A 20091-nucleotide genomic window follows, 5' to 3' on the forward strand; every position below is an offset into this window, starting at 1 on the left:
ACTTTAGCTTTGACCCCCCATGTTCTCAATTTGTTAATAGAGACTACTAATTTGGTACATTAGATTTAGCCCCAATTGTCAAGAATCACCCAACCCAACTCATTTTCTTCACTCCCAAACCTTTTTCTCTCCTCACAATTAGGTCCCCCCCTCTCTTTTATATCTTTTCTTTATCTAACAGTATAAAGATTGCTTTTTTTCTGTCTATTGCTGAACAAAAAAACCCTCAAAGTTCTCATCTTTGTGACTTCAGGTACTATTTTTTAGGCTGCTTTTTTTAGTACTTTTGAACTGGTCCAGTGATTTGCTGGGTGGGTTTTTTAGGCCTTCTTTGTTTTTAGCATATGGGTCTTTCTGGGGTTTAACGATTTTCCTTTGGTAGGGTTTTCTTGGGAAAAAAAGAAAAAAAAAGGTGGGTCTTTTACACAAGATCTGTGTGCTTTCATTGACCCTTCTTCTGTTTCTTTTTTCCAGCTATGTGGGGTTGTTCTTATATTCTTCTACGTGGTGTTTGATGGCTCTTTGAGCGCTCTTTAATGTCTGCATTTTAATGTTTTGCCTTGTTATTAGGTTCTTGTGTCCTGGCAAAAAAGGAATTTGGTCATTTTTTGAGGTAAATGTTTAAGACATTAGGTGTCTTGGACCTTTAATTGTTACCAAGTAATAATGATTTGCTGCCTGCTGCTTAATTTTTGTTGGATTAGCCTACTAAATGAATGTTGATTTTTGACCTTGTGGACTCTGGGTGGCTATAGCATGCCAACCCCTTCTTGTGTTCAGATCTTTTTTTCTTTCCATTTTTGCCTTGCTCAATGATTTCAAGTTCTGTTTCTTTTTGTCTCTTGAAATAGTGACATGGGTTGTGTTTTATGGTTCTATTGCTTCAAGTTAGGAACTTTTAACTGTGATTGCGCGTTGGGCTATGTTTTTATGATTTTCTTGTTTCAATTTAGGAACATTTGACTGTGATTGCGCGGTGGGCTGTGTTTTTATGGTTTTCTTGTTTCAATTTAGGAACTTTCTGTTGTTGATGGAGCTGCTTATGTTGATGTGTTTTTCTAATGAGAAGGGGGTTAATGACTTGAACTTGGAGTCTGAGTAATGGGTTTGGTGAGCATAGTGCATTTAGGTATCAATATTCGTGTAAATGGCTTCGACACCTTCTTCCAAGAGTTCAGCCGAAAAGCTGAACAAGACAACTGGAAATCAGACAGAAGAACGGAGTTCACGCAGGTCTGTACCTTCCCAAGTTTCGAAAAGTAACAAATTAGAGATTGCAACTTCTAAAGAACGAGAAGTTGTATCGAAACAGCTTGTGGTAGAATCAACAGTCAGCCAAAAGTCACAAAGTAGTCAACCTAAGGGATCTTCCAACTCATTTGCTGATAAATTCAATTCAAGCTTGTATTTGGGCAATTCAAAACATTCAGCTAGCGGAGTAGGTTCTATGCCTGCTGAGGCAAAAGGCTCACAAGGCACAGCTGATCAGGAAAGGAAAAGTTCTATCAAGGACAGCTCAGCATCAGCCAAAGTTAGTGATGGGGCTAGCAGTATTGCAAAAACAAGCGGAAGTGCCAAAATTAGCGATCGGGCAGATTTTCTTGAGAGTGGTAAGAGCAGCATCTGTAGGGGTAGCACAGGAACTGACGTAAGTGAGGAGAGTACTTCTAGCAGCTTGAGCAGCAGTGTCAACAAACCTCATAAAGCTAATGACTCAAGATGGGAAGCCATCCAAGCTATCCGGAGTAAAGATGGGGCATTGGATTTGAGGCACTTTCGGTTGCTGAAGAAATTGGGAAGTGGTGATATTGGAAGTGTGTATCTATCTGAGTTGTGTGGAACAAAGTGTTATTTTGCCATGAAAGTTATGGATAAGGCGTCGTTAGCTAGTCGTAAGAAATTGCTTCGTGCTCAGACAGAAAGAGAGATATTGCAATCCCTGGACCATCCATTTCTCCCAACATTATATAGCCATTTTGAAACAGAAAAGTTTTCATGTCTAGTGATGGAGTTCTGCCCAGGAGGAGACCTGCACACACTCAGACAAAGACAACCAGGGAAGCATTTTTCAGAACAAGCTGTGAAGTATGATACTTGATCTCTGACCTTACCGTGTTAAGATAGTGTGCTCTGCTTTCTTTTAAAAAAAGGTTGCATCTTTTGTTGCTTTCAGTCTTGAGTATTATTTCCACAATTTATGACATTGGCTATATCTTTTAACTGTTAGGTCTAGATATGTTTTTGTTATGGCTGTAGACATAATTAATCCAACACCATCCATTATTTCTTCATAAAAAAATAATTGATCCGACAGATAGACTAATAGCAATCAAAGGATATAAATGTCTTTAAATGGCATATGATTTCTTGGGGGTTATATCTTCATCTTGTTGTTGACTAGAGAAATTGAATTGAATTCTTTCAAGTCCCTAAAGCGGTTGGATTGCATGTACTAACCACTTATATCATTTACTTTTGGACATTTTCATTGCACGATGGCCTCATCTAGATATATGTTTGTTCAAAAAGCTGGTTATTTGATATTCTAAACTTTTTTCTTTGCTCAGTTGTTTAGATCCCACATCTTAAATTCATAAAATGAGTGTGCTCGAGCTACTTTTGGGATCATTTGCTTGGTTGTTTTTTTTTCCATAGGTATCATTTACTCGTGTTTTTCTTATTAAGTCAAGTGGATGTTTGAACTGGTTTATATTCCTCTCCTGTGCTGGATCTATAAGAAGCTGTTTTTGTTCTCTGTTGCCTGTTGCATGTCCATCAACTTATTTCCTATTTTGATGCAAGTTAGTGTGACCACTATTTTGATTGCACATGGTAATGCTGTTTATTTTACATCAAGGTTTTGGTGCCTGCAGGCACATAACATATTTCTGTAGTCATTAAGATTACTGTTTGTTGTGTGGTCTTGTAATTGGGGTATGTCGTCGTTTGTTTGTATCCTTCATTTTAGTAGTCATCCACCTGATTTAAAATATTTAAGAAACATTATTGACTTGTTGGTTGGTGTTGGAGCATTGAAAGACAGACAAAGCTCACTTTGACTCATTCCTGTGACCTACTTTCTTTTTAGTCATTTGCAAAACATTGACCTCTTTAATGTAATGGAAGTTTTTTATTTGATGAAGTTAATAGTTGTAATGGAAATATTTACTTTATCAAAAACATTAGTTTCAATTGTGTATCACATCTTAAAATCTTTCTGGCCGTTCGACTATTTATTTGATATATCTAACAAACTCTTATAATAACCTATCCAACTGTATTCTCAATGTGTGCATAAGTCAAATTCTGCTAGTTAGTAAAGACAGAAGCATTTAAATAACCAGATCTGAGGCAAGTCTCGCCTTCCCCTCCCCTTGAATAAAAGGAAAAGAAAATGTTGTAACCCAAACAAAGGAAAATTGATAAAGATGATCCACAAAGAAGTTTTGTCACTATTGAACTAAATCACTACCATTCAGTAATAACTTCTTTTTTTTGAGGGGGCGGGGTTACCTTTCTGGCCTCTTCTTTGTTTGATGATTTCGGCTCCCGTCTCCCAAGTTACTGGAATAATGAAAGTCGTAACCAGCTCTTCAGTTTTGTTGGCAGTTCTCTCTTCTTTGCAATAAATTTTCCCACCTTGCACCCAAGAGTGTGTCCTAATGCTCAATGAAGTGGGTTGAGAACTATGTGGTCTCCGGTTCAAAACCAAGCAGAAACAAAAATACTAGGTGGTTTCTTCTTATATGTTCAAGCCTTGCTGTGCTGGTGGGAGGGGTCTAAGATACTGTGCATATGAAGAAAGTTTTAAATTAGTATTCATAAATGTTTCTTGACATGATTTGAATGGGATGTGGCAGGTTTTCGGAATATATGAAGTATCAGGAATATTTGTGTATTTTTCTCTTGAGTTGAATAGATATAAGCCTTCTGGTGAGTGCTAAAACTCCAATGAAGTAAGCAGGAAGAAATTACCAGGATTTTCATTTCTGCTTTCTGCCTTTGCTTAATTTAAACTCATGAACAAAAAGTTTGTGTTCGTGGCTGCAGTTTATTAATTCGTTTGTGTTGTATTGTATAGGTTCTACGTAGCAGAAGTGCTCCTTTCTCTGGAATACCTCCACATGCTTGGCATTGTCTACCGTGATCTCAAGCCAGAAAATGTGCTTGTCAGAGAAGATGGACACATAATGCTGTCTGATTTTGATCTCTCCCTTCGCTGTGCTGTCAGTCCAACGCTTGTCAAATCATCATCTCTTGAAGGTGAGCCGCTGCGCAAGAATTCAGCTTATTGTGTGCAGCCAGCATGCATTGAGCCCTCGTGTATTCAGCCATCTTGTGCTGTTCCTACAACATGTTTCGGGCCTCGCCTCTTTTCCAGCAAGTCAAAGAAAGAAAAGAAAACTAAAAATGAAATAGGTAACCAAGTTAGCCCATTACCAGAGCTTATTGCTGAGCCTACTGGAGCGCGGTCAATGTCATTTGTCGGGACTCACGAGTATTTAGCACCCGAGATAATCAAAGGCGAAGGACATGGGAGTGCAGTGGACTGGTGGACGTTTGGTATCTTTCTATACGAGTTACTATTTGGCAAAACACCTTTCAAGGGATTAGGAAATCGACAAACTCTTTTCAACGTTGTTGGTCAGCCCCTACGATTTCCAGAATCTCCAGTGGTCAGTTTCTCTGCAAGGGATCTTATCCGAGGCTTGCTCGTGAAGGAGCCACAACATCGATTGGCATACAAAAGAGGAGCCACAGAAATCAAGCAGCATCCCTTCTTTGAAGGCGTAAATTGGGCTTTGATTCGTTGCGCGAGCCCTCCTGAGATCCCGAGGCCCGTGGAATTCGAGAGAATTTCAGTTCCACCAGCAGCATCAACCAGTGAGAAAACTGTAGCTGGAACTGTTCCATACCAGAAGAATTCAGACAACTATCTTGAATTTGATTTCTTTTAATCTATTATTTTAAATCTTTTTTTTTTCGTCGAGCCGATTGGCTGTTCCTCTTCACTAAATGAAACATACGAAGGCTGTACAACAATTGGAAGATGTTATGTGAAGGTTTGATGATCATATTATTGTTTGAGTTGTAATTGAACAGTTGAAAAAATTGTTGTATGGCAAAACACTACAAGTTTGATGCTACCAATCGATGATGTGAATTTGTTAGTTTATTTGGATTTTTTGTTCTCTTTTGGTTCCACAATTCTTTTTCATGTATGAGGTAGTTGTATCTAAAGTATTTATTCGAGTTATCTACACGGAGAAACCAAGTAGGGGAGACATAAATTAACACTTATAGCGTGTAAGAGATCTATCGATATCACTAGATCATAAGCCTCTTGACTTGTAGTGTTTGAAACTCTCCCCCCACATGCTTTCGAGGAGATAAACCAATAATCAAGATGCACAATATGAACCGTGATATAACTCAATTCAAATTTCAATAGCCATCCACCTTCTCTATCGATTGTGAACTATAAATGACAATCTAATATACAAAGTATCTTGTGTTTATGTAAAATTCAAAAAAACTACCTCGAAATAGCCTATTCTGATGCAAGTATCAATAACTGATCCTGTGACTCGAATTCATGACTTATAAATTATGTGGAAATAATTTTATTATTGCTCTAGATTAAAGAGGCAAATTTTAATTCCAACTAGACTTTGCCTGCTTATTGAAACAAAACAACAACGAAAATAAGAGAGCAAAATTTTTTAAAAAAATATTTAGTGCGGTGAACGTGGATCGAACACGTGACCTTCAGATCTTCAGTCTGACGCTCTCCCAACTGAGCTATCCCCGCATATTGATATTTAACTTATAAAGAAAATAATTATAAATACTCATAGAATAACATTTATACTAGGATCTAAAACATATAACCACCCAAGGGAACATGATGTTAGTAGCTTACACTGACAAATATAAAGTAAACATTCAATTTGATCCACAAAGATTTCGTATTCACTCAAGGTCCAGAAAATACTTATACCCAAAAAAGAATGGCGTAGGAAGTCTATCTTGACTTATATAAACTATTACTAAATTTCAATGTGTCATAGAAGATAATAGAAGATAACCATCTTATTTTCTAAATTACTACTTCCTATTTTAATAGGTAAAAAAAAAGTAATTTAATGTATAAAGCATTTCGTGTTCACAAAAAATCTGCATCCCAAAAAGTTTGATTTAGAGACAACCTACTCTAATAAAAATGTTGATGAAATAATAAATACTTCTAAGATTCAAATTTGTGATTATTATACATTATGAACTAATAATCATGCGAAAGGATGATTATTATTTTATTTTATTGGGGAGTGGAGTTATTGGGACTTCATGGAGGAAGAGCATTGATTCTATATCTTTCTTTGGTGATTGTTTCCACAATCAAACAATAAAATATGAATAATTTTGTTTCCAAAATGTGTCCATGCAAATGCAATTGGATTGATACTGTCACGATCCAAAATGGGTTATGAGGGACACCCACACTTAACCTCCTAGGTTGAAGAATCAACGGTACAAACCCTAACTTACATTAACGATTTAACTTTTAAACCACGATAATAATGCGGAAGCTCAAACCTCATTAAAGTAAGACATAACAAAAGCCACTAAAATCTATTACCTAACGTTTCCCAAAATCTAAAAGTCATCACATAAAGGACATCTAAATTCTAAAACTAAGTCTGAAAATATCAAATACCAGAATAAACAATTAACATAACGTGTCCGAAAACTAAGGACACTATGTCGTGACCGAGAGGATCCATCACGAGCTAGAAGGATAGCTCACTGTGCAATCTGATGAACTGGAGACTGACTAGAGGTGAGGTCGAGTCGAAGTCGATGGAACACTCGCTGCACTCCACAAAATAAACAAAGGAAAAAAATACAAGTAAGGGCCAGTACAGGACAACATGTACTGGGTAAGTATCATCGGCCGACTCAAAATAGAAATCAATATGCATAAAGTAATAGCGGAAAATCAACCGTAGCACTTAACATTTGGCAACCAACAAGCTCAAGATCAAGTAACAACACAATGAACCATTACACAATCAATCAACAATATCAAAAGTATACATGAGGATCCAAGCCTCCACACCACGGTCTTTTGGGAAATGAGTTATTTGAGATTGGTAGTATTAAATCGTTTTAATATGTTTTACTTTAATATTACCATGTCGGAGTGTGACACCCGATCCATTAACATCGTGTCGGCTCGTGACACCCGATCCAATATACCGTGTCAGAACGTGACACCCGATCCAATAATATCGTGTCCTAACGTGACACCCGATCCAAATGTAATTAATTTATCATTCTTTGTTATCACATTCCACTTTATTAACAATATTTCATCAAGTCTTCTTTATTCAAGGCACCATTTTTGATAGGGCAAGTTCAAGATTATGGATTCCACGGTCTTGGGATTTCAGACCAATCACAACAACATACCAATCATCCAAACCACAACAATTAAATGCATAGTAAACTTCACACATTACTCAATGACTATCAACCACTATTAAGAGTCTATCTTATGATATAGAATAAAATCATAACCTACCTCAACCGAAGAACCGAAGTAAAGCAAGTTAATCCACCAATGTCCTTCCTTTCTTCAATGCCTCAGACCGTTTCCAATCTATCAAATATATAATATTTATAAGTAACTAGTTCGTAGACACCAATATTATTTATATGTTTAACCTAGACCCAACAACTCATTCAATTCTATAATCAATTTCTTAAAATCTCAAGCCTAGAGTTAAGTCTTAATTCCTCTAAATAACATAAACTTAATGGTATTCATATAATACAATACACCTACTATTTAATTACATACCTCAATATGCTAAAATATTAGAGTAGAATATGATAAATCGAAACTACAAAATACGTCCAATAACTGTAACTACGCAAACAACACATAGAACCGTACCCTATTGATAATGATTATATGCCATATCCTATATCATTATGCAGTCACCAATTCTACCACTAATCTTGCAATCAACTGATTTTAATTTTTTTTCCTTACATATAACATATATTTATATTATCATTAATGTATAACTTGACCATCACTAAGTAAAGAAATAGTTATAGAAACATCAATTTGTAACTTTACCTGAATGCGGCGTGCTCTCACGGCGCAGGTAAATTTTTCTTCCTTTTTCTTTTCTTTTCTTTTCTAAAACCCTTATGTATTTAAGTGATAAATTTCATTAACTTATCTTAATAGATAAAGTGGTATATGATATTAAATAAATTAACACTATAACCCACCAATTAAGTAAGTTATCTAAGTTTACCCCTCAACTAAATAACCGTAGTTATCGACTAGTCCAAATACCCATTAACAATTTACGGAATAAGTCTTTTATGAAATAAAAAGTTCTAGTACTCAAAACGATCGAATGGATCATTACAAATACATGTCACCTCATGATGTTACTATATTAAAAACGTGGAGCATATAGTAATTCATAAGCATCTTCTATTTGGAGAAATTAAAGTAACAATCATATTATAAAATATTATGTATCTGTGCATAATATAATAATTAACACATCCAAAGGACAAAAATTCATATATCCATAGTTTTTTGTTTTTTTTGTTTTAATTTTCAATTAATTATATATTATTCATAATTATATACCATAAAGAAAAATATTCCAATTGTTTGGACAGCCTTACAACTTCAACTCACACTACATGATTAACAAATGTACAATATTGTTTATGCATGGTGAGATTTGTTGCATATTAATTATTGTTGGCTCCAATTATGTGCATTGATCAATAAGGTGTGGATGAAAGAGATGAATTTAAGATTTAAAATTTATAAAGTATTTTTATACTGATAATATTAAGTTATTCAATTCAATAGAAGTATAATATATACACGGAGTTTGAATAAAAACTTATGAGTTCACATAAACCTATCAATTAGATTCATGTGTGAATCATGTAATCATTTACAATTTATTAAATATAAATTTGTAGAATGGTTCAATTTATATTAAATTCAAGATATATTAGTCCAAATAAATATTTTGGATTAATAAAATTTGGTCGATTATTTAAGCCCAATAAATGTGGATTTAATTAAAAACCTAAATCCATTGATTTGGGCTATAAAGATGACTCCACTTTGTTAAGCCCAATATCATCTCATCTTAGAGGCCCAAAATCATGCCACATGTCAAAGTTAGGTGGCAATCCAAGTCAAATTAAATAAGCCACTAGAATTATGTCATGTGCCAAAGTTAGGTGGCAATCCAAGTCAAATTAAATAAGCCACTAGAATTATGTCATGTGCCAAAGTTAGGTGGCAATCCAAGTCAAATTAAATAAGCCACTAAAATCATGCCACATGTCAGAGTTATGTGGCAATCTAAGTCAAATTAAATGAGCCACTAAAATAATGCCACGTGTCCATGTGACATGTTCTGACCAATCAAATTAAAACTCTTCAACAAAGAAATCTGATTGGTCAGTTCAAACCAACCAATCAAATCACACCCTTATACCACTCCCTACAACTATAAATAGGGGTCCTCATTATTCTGAGAGGTTTTTTTTTGAAAGAACAGGAAGCAAGAAGAGAGCTCGTGGATCAAAGACCGCAAATTCTCTACAAAGCTACAAAGTTCAAGCAATCAAATTCAAGTTCAAGATCAAGAACGAAGAAGAAGATCAAGATCAAGTTACTTGTTCATCTTTACTGTTCGTCATAACCATACAAGTGTTCGTGACGAATAATTCAAATCCAAATTCGAAAACGAAGATTCAAGATCAAGCTATTCAAGCCCTTGACTCTAAATCAAATTCAAGTTCAACGTGTTTCATATTATTTGAAGAATCAGAGGATTATTATAGAGATTGTAACCGCATCATATTTTGAAATCAAATATTACACTTTGTTACTCCAATTTTCCGGTCTTGATTATTTATTTTTCTCGGCTCGAAAATTTGTTGTTTACAAATTTTGGCACGCCCAGTGGGACCATCTCTACCTCTCATCTCTTCACATCGATCATCAAACTTCAAGAACACTTAAATGGCATCTAAGAAGTTTGACTCCAGGATTATTATTGCTAAGGCTACTGATTCCAAGTTTTCCTCTGAGGTGGAGAACATACTGGATGCTACTATGGGAAGTTTGGGACCCATCACTAGGAACAGAGCAAACTTGCTAGGACAACAAGCACTTCAAGTGCCGTCCGCATCAGTTCCTATTTTTGATCTTCCATCTTCAAAGGGGGCAAGATTCTTTTCGAATGAATTGGAAGAAGGAGAGAATATAGCTGATATTGTTGAAAAGACGTTGGCTCGACTTAGTCCTTTTAACACGAGGAATTGCACTATTCAAGATGAAGATGATGTCTTGATCACTAGATATGCCTCAGTCACTCCACGTAACTTATTTCAGACAAATTTCAGTTTGAGGGAAAATCCATGCTTTGCTCCATCATCCATAACAGCCATCCAAGCGATGATGACTAACACCTCAACTGTTGAAGAACAATTGGCGAGTTTGACGAAGGCAATTGAAGGTCTAACAAAATATGTGCAAGATCAGGATAATCGAATTGTCAAGTTGACGGACAGAGTTGAGAATGTCATGGAGGGGGACTCAAGTCATGCACCTGGAAAACGTCCGATGATACAAGAAAAGGGAGATTCAGTTACAAAGCAAATAAATTTGGGGGATGAGCTGCAAGTATCTCCTGAGGAGGAATTCCCATTCATCAACTGAAGGACTTTATTATGGGAACTATCAAAGATAAGTATGACGTGTCTTCAAAGTCATCATTCACATATGCAAAGCCATACACTTTAAGAATCGATGTTTTGAAGATGCCTGCAGGTTATCAACCTCCAAAATTTCAACAATTTGATGGAAAGGGAAATCCAAAACAACACATTGCCCATTTTGTTGAAACCTGCAATAACGCTGGAACATATGGAGATTATCTGGTCAAGCAGTTTGTGCGCTCCTTACAAGGAAATGCTTTTGACTGGTATACGGATCTCGAGGCAGGCTCTATTGATAGTTGGGAACAACTTGAGCATGAATTTCTTAATCGCTTCTATAGCACAAGGCGTACTGTGAGCATGGTTGAACTCACAAATACACGTCAATGGGAAGATGAACCCGTCATTGAGTTCATCAACCGATGGAGAAATGCAAGCCTCAATTGTAAGGATAGGCTTAGTGAAACTTCCGGAATAGAAATGTGTATTCAAGGAATGCGTTGGGGACTTCGTTATATCCTACAAGGTATTAAACCCAAATCGTTTGAGGAACTATCCACACGCGCTCATGATATGGAGTTGAGCATGTCTGCAAGCGGGATTGAAGGACCAATTATTTATGGGCCTCGCAAGGGAAAAGACAAAATAGAGGTAAAGAAAGGGGGAAAATCGGCACCTAAGTTTGGAAACAAGAAGTCGATGAGTGTTAATGCCGTACCTTTGAAAGTGGCTACAAATCTAAGCAAGAATCAAAGGATGAAGACCACAACTTTTCAGAATAACGCTGGTAGAAAGCTGACTTTGAAGGAAATGCAGGCAAAAGAGTATCCTTTCTTGGACTCAGATGTTACAGCAATTTTCGAAGAGCTTCTGGCGTTAAAACTATTTGAGCTACCTGAAATGAAGCGTCCAGATGAGGCTGGGAGGACTAATGATCCAAATTACTGCAAATATCACCGTTTGATGGGCCATCCTATTGAAAAGTGTTTTATCTTTAAAGAAAAGATTATGGACTTGGCCCGTGAAGGAAAGATATTGCTTGAAGATGAGAAGGAGAGTTCAAATCAAGTCTCTGTCACTTTTGGTTCACTTGACCCCATAGTTCTTTGCAACTTTGTCGAAATACATGATAGTGGTGATGACCTAGCCACATCACCATCAAAGATGATTAAATTTGGTGACTTCAAACCAATAAATGTTAACGTATCATCGCTTGTTCCTTTGATGAATGAAGTAATATGGGAAGATAAATCTCTAGAGGAAAACCAATCTTGCGGTGCTTATACTGATGATGAAGGATGGATTTTAGTGACACGACGAAGACGTCGTAAAATGAGCTTGCAAAGAGAACCAAATAAGCAAGTGACTAGAGCAAAGATAAGAACAAAGCGGTGCCATCCACCTACCCCTAAAACTCAAAGGGTAAAGAAGAATGTGAAGAAGTCAAGAGTCGAGGGAAATTACTATCAAAAGCAACGCCCTCCGGTGACATTAGAGGAATTCTTGCCAAGTTGGTTTCGTGAAAAGATTTCTCATCGTGACACCAAGGCCTCGTGTTGTAACATTGATAGAGAAGAGACGATGGTAGAAAGCTCATCACCATCATTACCTCAATCACATGAAGTCCCTATAAAGCCTCACTCTGAAGAAGTGGACACTTGTGATGCAAAGTTTACATTCACTAATGATGATCTTTTATTGGGTGAAGTGTTACATAATCGTCCTTTATATATGGTAGGTTTTGTGCGTGGACATAAAGTAAATAGGATCATGGTGGATGATGGATCTGGGGTCAATATTCTCCCTATTCGTACTGTGAAAGAACTTGGAATACCGATAAATGAACTGTCTGAAAGTCGTCTGATGATTCAAGGTTTTAACCAAGGGGGGCAGAGAGCCATTGGGGCTGTCAAATTAGATATAATGATGGGGGATATGCGTTCGAGTGCATGGATGCATGTTATTGACTCAAAGACCTCGTATAACATCTTGTTAGGAAGACCATGGATACATGAGAACAAAGTAGTACCGTCCACCTACCATCAATGTTTCAAATACTTTAAAGATGGGGTTCAAAAGAAAGTAGTTGCTGACGATGAACCTTTCACCGAGACGGAGGCGCACTTTGCTGATGCAAAATTCTACTTAAAGAATCATATTTCAAAAGAAGTTAAAGTTGATAACGTGATACCTGCTGATATCACAAAAAGGGTTGATGTAGCACCTGCTAATGCGAGGGTCATGATTGAAAAGGATAAAACGCTTTCAAATATGAGTAAAGGACCTAAGATAAGTGAGGCATCTTCAAGTAAGAAAATGATTCCTGTTTCTCACTATGTCCCAAAGACAAACAAAGTCAAGATCCCACCCTCTGAGTTGCAGAGTAGTAAGTTAACATTCCCTATCAAGCAAATTGATGCGATCAAATCACCTTCAAAAATGATACAGGGATTTGTCAGACCATCGAATCATGATTCACATGAATCACTCCCTAAAAATCGTACAAATGAGGGTTTTGACCCGAATGCATATAAGTTGTTGGTGAAAGCAGGATACAATCCCAATGAAGCTTCTAAAGTAGGGAAGCTTCCAAATAAAGTTATTGAAAGGGCAAATCATGGCCTAAATCCAACTCAAAGGATGATGATAGAGAAAGGGTATGATGTCAAGCAATCGCGCGAAGGCCTGGGTTACAAACAACCGTCACCAATCCGAATCTCTATAAAAAGGATGAGCATCAACTATATTACCCCTGTGGAAGAATCTGTGATGTTCAACAAAAAGCCTTCTGTGTTTGATCGACTTAGTGGCATGACTCCTAAGGTTTCTGCATCTGATCGACTAATAGAATCAACTCCAAAAATTTCAGTATTCGATCGATTGGGACCAATGAAGAAGAAATACAAGCGCCAAGGAGATTATAGAACAGTGGAAGAACGGGTATATGCCCGGGAGCATAATTCACCCAAGAATTGGCCCAGTTTGATCCCTTCTAGAATGGGGCAAGAAATAAAACTTGTAGTTTTATGTGGAGATGTCCTGAGAGCAAAAACTCATACCGTAGTTCACACTAGGGAGCAAGATGAAGATGAAGAAAGTGTGGGATCATCAAATCACATCACAATTTGTGACGAAGAAAGTACTCTACTACATGCAAAAATTGATGATGGATTTGTTAATATTCATGCATGCCATCACATATGTTTTAATGATGGTGATCCTCAAGAAGATGAGGATGCTGAAGATGCGCCACCTGAACTCGAGGAAGGGATAAAGAATACTGTTGATGCATTGAAGGAAGTAAATCTTGGAGTTGATGATGATATAAGGCCTACATATGTAAGTGCTTCGCTGGATGACGATGAAGAGAAGAAATATATTGAGCTGCTTATGGAATTTAGGGATGTATTTGCTTGGAGTTACAAAGAGATGCCAGGGTTAGACCCTAAAGTTGCAGTTCATCGTCTTGCTGTAAAACGAGGTACTCGTCCTGTTAAACAAACACAACGTCGCTTTAGACCTGAATTGGTTCCTTTGATCGAAACTGAAGTTAACAAGCTCATTGAAGCAGGTTTTATTCGTGAAGTCAAATATCCTACATGGATTTCAAGCATTGTACCTGTAAGAAAGAAGAATGGCCAAATACGAATTTGTGTTGACTTTAGAGATCTTAATAATGCATGCCCCAAGGATGAATTTCCTCTTCCAATCCCTGAGCTTATGATTGATGCTACAACTGGATACGAGGCAATGTCCTTCATGGATGGTTCATCTGGATACAATCAAATTCGCATGGCACCAAAGGATGAAGAACTTACTGCATTTCGCTCTCCTAAAGGTATATATTGCTACAAAGTGATGCCTTTTGGTTTAAAAAATGCTGGAGCCACTTATCAACGAGCCATGCAGAATATTTTTGATGACATGCTTCATAAAAATGTTGAATGTTATGTCGATGACTTAGTAGTAAAATCAAAGAAGAGTGATGACCATTTGAAAAATCTGAGAATGGTGTTTGAACGGCTTCGAAGATACCAACTCAAAATGAATCCTTTAAAATGTGCCTTTGGAGTTACTTCGGGAAAGTTTCTCGGTTTTATTGTTCGACATCGAGGAATCGAGATTGATCAAGATAAGGTAGATGCTATTTTGAAGATGCCTGAGCCAAAAAATATTCATGAGTTGAAAAGCTTACAAGGAAAATTAGCATATCTTAGGAGGTTTATCTCAAATCTGGCTGGGAGATGTCAACCATTCAGTCGCCTTATGAAGAAAGATGTTCCTTTTGAATGGGACCAAGCTTGTATCAATGCTTTTGAGAACATAAAGTCTTATCTAATGAAAACTCCAGTACTTGTAGCTCCTATACCTGGAAAACCATTGATTTTATACATTGCAGCACAAGAAAGGTCAGTAGGAGCACTTCTCGCACAAGAAAATGATGAAGGGAAAGAAAATGCCCTATATTACTTGAGTAGGATGATGACACAAAACGAGATCAAGTATTCACCTATTGAGAAGTTATGTCTGGCACTCGTGTTCTCAATTCAGAAGATGAAGCATTACTTTCAGGCTCATATTATACAACTTGTCTCTAAAGCGAATCCTATCAAGTTTGTCATGTCCAAGCCTGTCTTAAGTGATAGGCTAGCAAGGTGGTACCTCCAGTTTCAATAATTTGAGATTGTGTATATATCTCAGAAGGCAGTGAAAGGACAAGTGCTAGCAGATTTCTTGGCCAATCATCCAATTCCGAATGATTGGGAGTTATCTGATGAATTACCTGATGAAGACGCAATGCTAGTAGAAATTCAGCCACCTTGGAAGATGTATTTTGATGGTGCTGCACATCGTGAAGGAGCCGGTGCTGGAGTGGTATTTGTCACTTCCCATGGAGAAGTTTTGCCATACTCCTTCACTCTAACACAAAACTGCTCCAATAATGTTGCTGAATATCAAGCACTCTTACTTGGGCTTGAGATGGCCATTGATATGAAACAATTGCAACTACAAGTTTTTGGGGATTCCAAGTTGGTGATCAATCAAGTCTTGGGTAGTTATGAAGTAAAGAAGCCTGAGTTAATCCCATACTGCAATTACGCTCAAAAGATGATAGGATGGCTTGGAGAGGTGACTATTCAACATGTCCCAAGAAAGGAAAATAAAAAGGCTAATGCATTGGCAGCTTTAGCTTTTGCATTAGTATCTCCTGATGAAATACAAGTTGTGGTTTGCCAAAGATGGATAACTCCACCTCCAATTGAGCATGAAGAAGAATTTCAACAAGTTATCGCCACTTCGGAAGCTGAAATTGACGATTGGCGACAACCAATAATAGATTACTTGTGTTATGGAATATTGCCAGAAAACCTTCAAAGAAGAACAGAAATCCGACGACGAGCCCCTCGTTTTCTTTATTATAAAAATACACTTTACAGGCGATCGTTCGATGGAGTTCTCTTACGATGTTTGGGGGCAGATGAATCTACTCAAGCTATGCAAGAAGCGCATTCTGGAGTATGTGGAGCGCATCAGTCTGGACCAAAACTTCATTTTCACATAAAAAGGATGGGATATTACTGGCAAACCATGGCGAAAGATTGCTTGGATTACGTCCGAAGATGTAAAGCATTCCAATTCCATGCGAATTTTATACATCAACCCCTAGAAGTATTGCACCCAACTATTGCCTCATGGCCATTTGAAGCTTGGGGTTTGGATGTTGTTGGACCATTGCCTAAGTCCTCTGGTGGACATCTGTACATCCTGGCTGCAACTGACTACTTCTCAAAATGGGCAGAAGCTGTTTCTCTTAGAGAAGTAAAGAAAGAGAATGTCGCCAACTTCATTCGACTTAATATTATCTACCGTTTTGGTATTCCTCGATACATATTGACAGATAATGGCAAGCCATTTGATAACAAGTTAATGACGAAGATATGTGATCTCTTTGGCTTCAAGCAACGCAATTCCTCTATGTATTATGCAGCTGCTAATGGTCTCGCTGAAGCATTTAACAAGACACTCTGCAACTTGTTGAAAAAAGTTGTTTCCAAGTCTAAGAGAGATTGGCATGAAAGAATGGAAGAGGCTCTTTGGGCATATAGGACTACGTATCGCACGCCAACACAAGCGACTCCCTACTCTCTTGTCTATGGAGTTGAAGCAGTTCTTCCACTTGAACGTCAAATACCATCATTGCGCCTCGTCATTCAAGAAGGGCTCACTGATGAAGAAAATGCTCGGTTGCGCCTTGAAGAATTGGAGGCTCTTGATGAAAAAAGACTAGAGGCCCAACAAAGTCTGCAATGCTATCAAGCTCGTCTAGCTTGATCTTTTAATAAGAAGGTTCGTCTTAGATGCTTCCAAGTGGGTGATCAAGTTCTTGTTGTAAGAAGGCCCATTATTACTTCTCGTCGGTCTGGAAGCAAGTTCTCCGCCAAATGGGATGGACCATATGTGGTACAAGAAGTATACTCAAGTGGTGCTTACAGACTGGTTGACTCAGAAGGATTGCGCATTGGCCCCATTAACGGAAAGTTCATAAAGAGATACTATCCTTGAAGAAAAGAAACTCACTCCTTAAGGTACGAGTATAAACTGCATGTTACTCCTGGCCCGCAAGAGTATAAACTGTGCACGGCACCCCATAAAAACAAATGTCCGCTAGGTTGAAAATCTCGAAAGAGGTGGCCTAGGCAAAAGTTAAAAAAAAAAAAAAAAAAACATCATCATTCTCTCAGAACTACGTTGTGACTTGATCCTCTTCACTGAGGTACGTAGGCGCTTAAAATTACATTCTGAGTTCAGTCGCATGAGTATCCGAAGAACTCATAGTCTCTCTTGACCCTCTCCACCATAATCCATGACTTACATCCTAAATTTTAGTCTCATAAGTTCAAAAGAAATGGGGCACACTGTTATTGAGCATCACAAAGTTCTTGTATATTGTCATATATGACATGTGAATTAAAGAGGTCCAATCAAGACAAAATTTGAATTGACTTCAAAGAAATATTCGTACAAATCCATAAAGCTATTAGCTGTGATTATTGTACATGTTGTAGTTTTTTGGATTCTCTACGCTAAGATATGAATATTTTCTTCATGCGAATGTGAATCTATCAACTTTTCTGTATGTGAAATCCATCTTTGAAGTTTGCTTAGAACTATCCTGCCAGACTTAAACTATAAATTTTGGATATGTTAAGAAGTTTGGTTTCTGATAGATTGAACCTCTCTTGGATTTGGTGCTCTCATACAATAATATATCTCTCGTACTATCGAAACACACAAGGTAATAAAAAATGATGATTAGGGGAAAGTCCACACTTAATGTGAATTACATCAATGCATCAATATGAGCATATAACTGTTGAAGCTGAAACGTAAAAAGAAATACTTAAAGAAATAGGCAACATAATGCAATCAAAAGGACATATGAAAGAGTTACAAAAAAAAACGATAATATATAGTTCACAATAAGCTAGCCTAAACGCAGCTTATAATTAGTTAAGTCTTGAAGAGAAACCTCTAAAACTCTCTTCTTCTCTTCCACATCATTTGAGGCATTCGCAGTAGCTAGAGAAACATCAGCACATTTGTTATACTCTTGTTCAGCTGCTGAGACTTTAGATTCGACATCTTCAACTTCTTTCATGGCAGCATCTCGAAGGGCTTTTAACTCCTTCACCTTCTTCCTCGCCTCCTTAAGAGATTGGCAGATGTCAGACAATTCTTCGGATTTCTCATTCTTTTCAATCAAGACAAGATCAAGGTGTCTTTTAGCATTTATATATAGCTCGGATTCTTCAATTTTCAAGGCTTTATCAGATAGGAATGATCGTGCTTGGTCGTAGGAGGTGGCAAGTACAAAGAGAGATCCCAATAAGTTCTTCAAAGGAGAAATATCCACACCCATTTCATCTACATCCTTAAGAATTACTTGGACCTCGTCCTCAAGAGAAGAAACACGTTCTGCAGTGAGATCAGCGAGCTTAGAACGAATCTTATTCCAAGCTCCTTTGACAAAATTCATTCGAAGCTCTGAGATGACTTACTTTCCATCAAAAATGGACACGGATGTAGTCCTTTCATGTGGGACAAAAGTAGCCTCTCGCCCTAATTTGGGTGACGAAATTGATTTTCTTGAAGTCGGCCCCTCTACAGATTCATTACTATCTTGTGGCTTGCTTTGACAAGAAGTCTCCAACATGCTAACGTCGTTCGCCTAAAAAAAAAAAAATAATAATAAAAAAAATAATATATATCATAGTTAGTGGAATCATGTGGTATCATGAATAAAAAAAAAATAATAATAATAAAAAAAAAAATCATTACCTCTTTAATAGCTGTCAAAGTCTTTAAAGAACTAGCATTGTTGTCAGAAATTTCTATCGGATGTGAACTACCATCGTTTGGCGTGTCACAAGGTAGTTTCAACTGCTTCCAACAACGATCACTACGGGTGCTACTACTTTCATCTTGAGATGGCCGCTTGTGAGATGTCCGTTGAATTTGAGCTGAATACTTTTCATTTTCAACTTTCTCAAGGGAAAATCCCTTGATCCTGTCTGGAACAACAACTTTAGACTTTAAAATAGCAGTTTGACTCACCATTAAGACCTCCTCATCTTTCTTTTGAAGAATATTACTATCCAGACCAACAGCACTCACCAAGGACTATATATAATTTTCAAGAAAATTTCCATGCACCTTCTCCCACCAAGACTTGTAATTGAGCGAAAAGAATTTCTTCAAGTTGGACCCACTAGGGGGAAATGTTGCTCTTGCCCTAGATTTTGTCAGTACACAAATTCGTGCAAGTCTTAAGCCCTCGGCTAATGAAGCTTCACGAAAATCTTGGTCTAATCGACCAGGAGCATCTTGAAAGAAGCCAAATTGACGACTGAATCTGTGGGGACTATAAGGCTCCACAATAAAGATATTTTCGTCCCTTAAAGTGAGATAGTTTGAGCGAAGGCTCATAAAGAAATTTGATTGAAATTCCTTTTCAGTGCCGTCGTCGCGGTAGTGGTGAGCATTAGGCCTTTGGATCAATGTTGCATCCCACACAATGGTTCCCCCTCCATGTATACGCTTCCTCGCATCCTCTTTATCAAAATACCTGGCAGCACTTTCACCAGAAAAAGAAGCCATAAGAGGATCAGCCGGTCCACCTGCTAGTGGGTAATGAGTTTTGAAGTAGTAGGCCAACCAACCATACACATAATGAATTGGAAAACAAGTTTGAACGAGATCAAGTCGTGAGCATTTTGAAATCGTATTTAGACCTTTGTAAATGCTGGC

General features: G+C 37.4%; 2 protein-coding genes and 1 non-coding gene across 6 annotated transcripts; 1 reads left to right on the forward strand and 2 right to left on the reverse strand.

Moving 5' to 3' along the window:
• Positions 1–64: 64 nt before the first annotated feature.
• LOC129891288 (serine/threonine-protein kinase D6PKL2-like) lies at positions 65–5182 on the forward strand. 4 transcript variants are annotated; one of them, XM_055966592.1, is made up of 4 exons: positions 65–253; positions 571–613; positions 1015–2085; positions 4082–5182. In XM_055966592.1, the coding sequence occupies exons 3-4, from the start codon at positions 1148–1150 to the stop codon at positions 4956–4958; spliced, it is 1815 nt and encodes a 604-aa protein (XP_055822567.1). In that variant the 5' UTR covers positions 65–253; positions 571–613; positions 1015–1147; the 3' UTR covers positions 4959–5182. The 4 variants fall into 4 exon arrangements, with proteins under 4 accessions (XP_055822567.1, XP_055822568.1, XP_055822569.1 ...); XM_055966593.1 differs by lacking the exon at positions 571–613; XM_055966594.1 differs by lacking the exons at positions 65–253; positions 571–613 and adding an exon at positions 333–412.
• A 557-nt stretch (positions 5183–5739) lies between these two features.
• TRNAF-GAA (transfer RNA phenylalanine (anticodon GAA)) lies at positions 5740–5812 on the reverse strand. The gene has a single exon. It is a non-coding gene; the product is annotated as a tRNA-Phe (tRNA).
• Positions 5813–18588: 12776 nt separating this feature from the next.
• LOC129893424 (uncharacterized) lies at positions 18589–19443 on the reverse strand. Its single transcript, XM_055968952.1, has 2 exons — positions 19123–19443; positions 18589–19012 (listed from the first exon to the last, which is right to left on the reverse strand). The coding sequence occupies exons 1-2, from the start codon at positions 19399–19401 to the stop codon at positions 18839–18841; spliced, it is 453 nt and encodes a 150-aa protein (XP_055824927.1). The 5' UTR covers positions 19402–19443; the 3' UTR covers positions 18589–18838.
• Between the last annotated feature and the right edge of the window lie 648 nt (positions 19444–20091).

This window comes from Solanum dulcamara, chromosome 6 (assembly GCF_947179165.1).
Source record: "Solanum dulcamara chromosome 6, daSolDulc1.2, whole genome shotgun sequence".
Taxonomy (NCBI): Eukaryota; Viridiplantae; Streptophyta; class Magnoliopsida; order Solanales; family Solanaceae; genus Solanum; species Solanum dulcamara.

Coding starts and splice junctions, on each gene's coding strand:
- LOC129891288 (XM_055966592.1), top strand. CDS start 1,148: ATGGCTTCGACACCTTCTTCCAAGAGTTCAGCCGAAAAGCTGAACAAG. Junction 2,086..4,081: donor TTTTCAGAACAAGCTGTGAA/GTATGATACTTG, acceptor TGTATTGTATAG/GTTCTACGTAGCAGAAGTGC.
- LOC129893424 (XM_055968952.1), bottom strand. CDS start 19,401: ATGGTGAGTCAAACTGCTATTTTAAAGTCTAAAGTTGTTGTTCCAGAC. Junction 19,013..19,122: donor CTTTGACAGCTATTAAAGAG/GTAATGATTTTT, acceptor TTTTTTTTTTAG/GCGAACGACGTTAGCATGTT.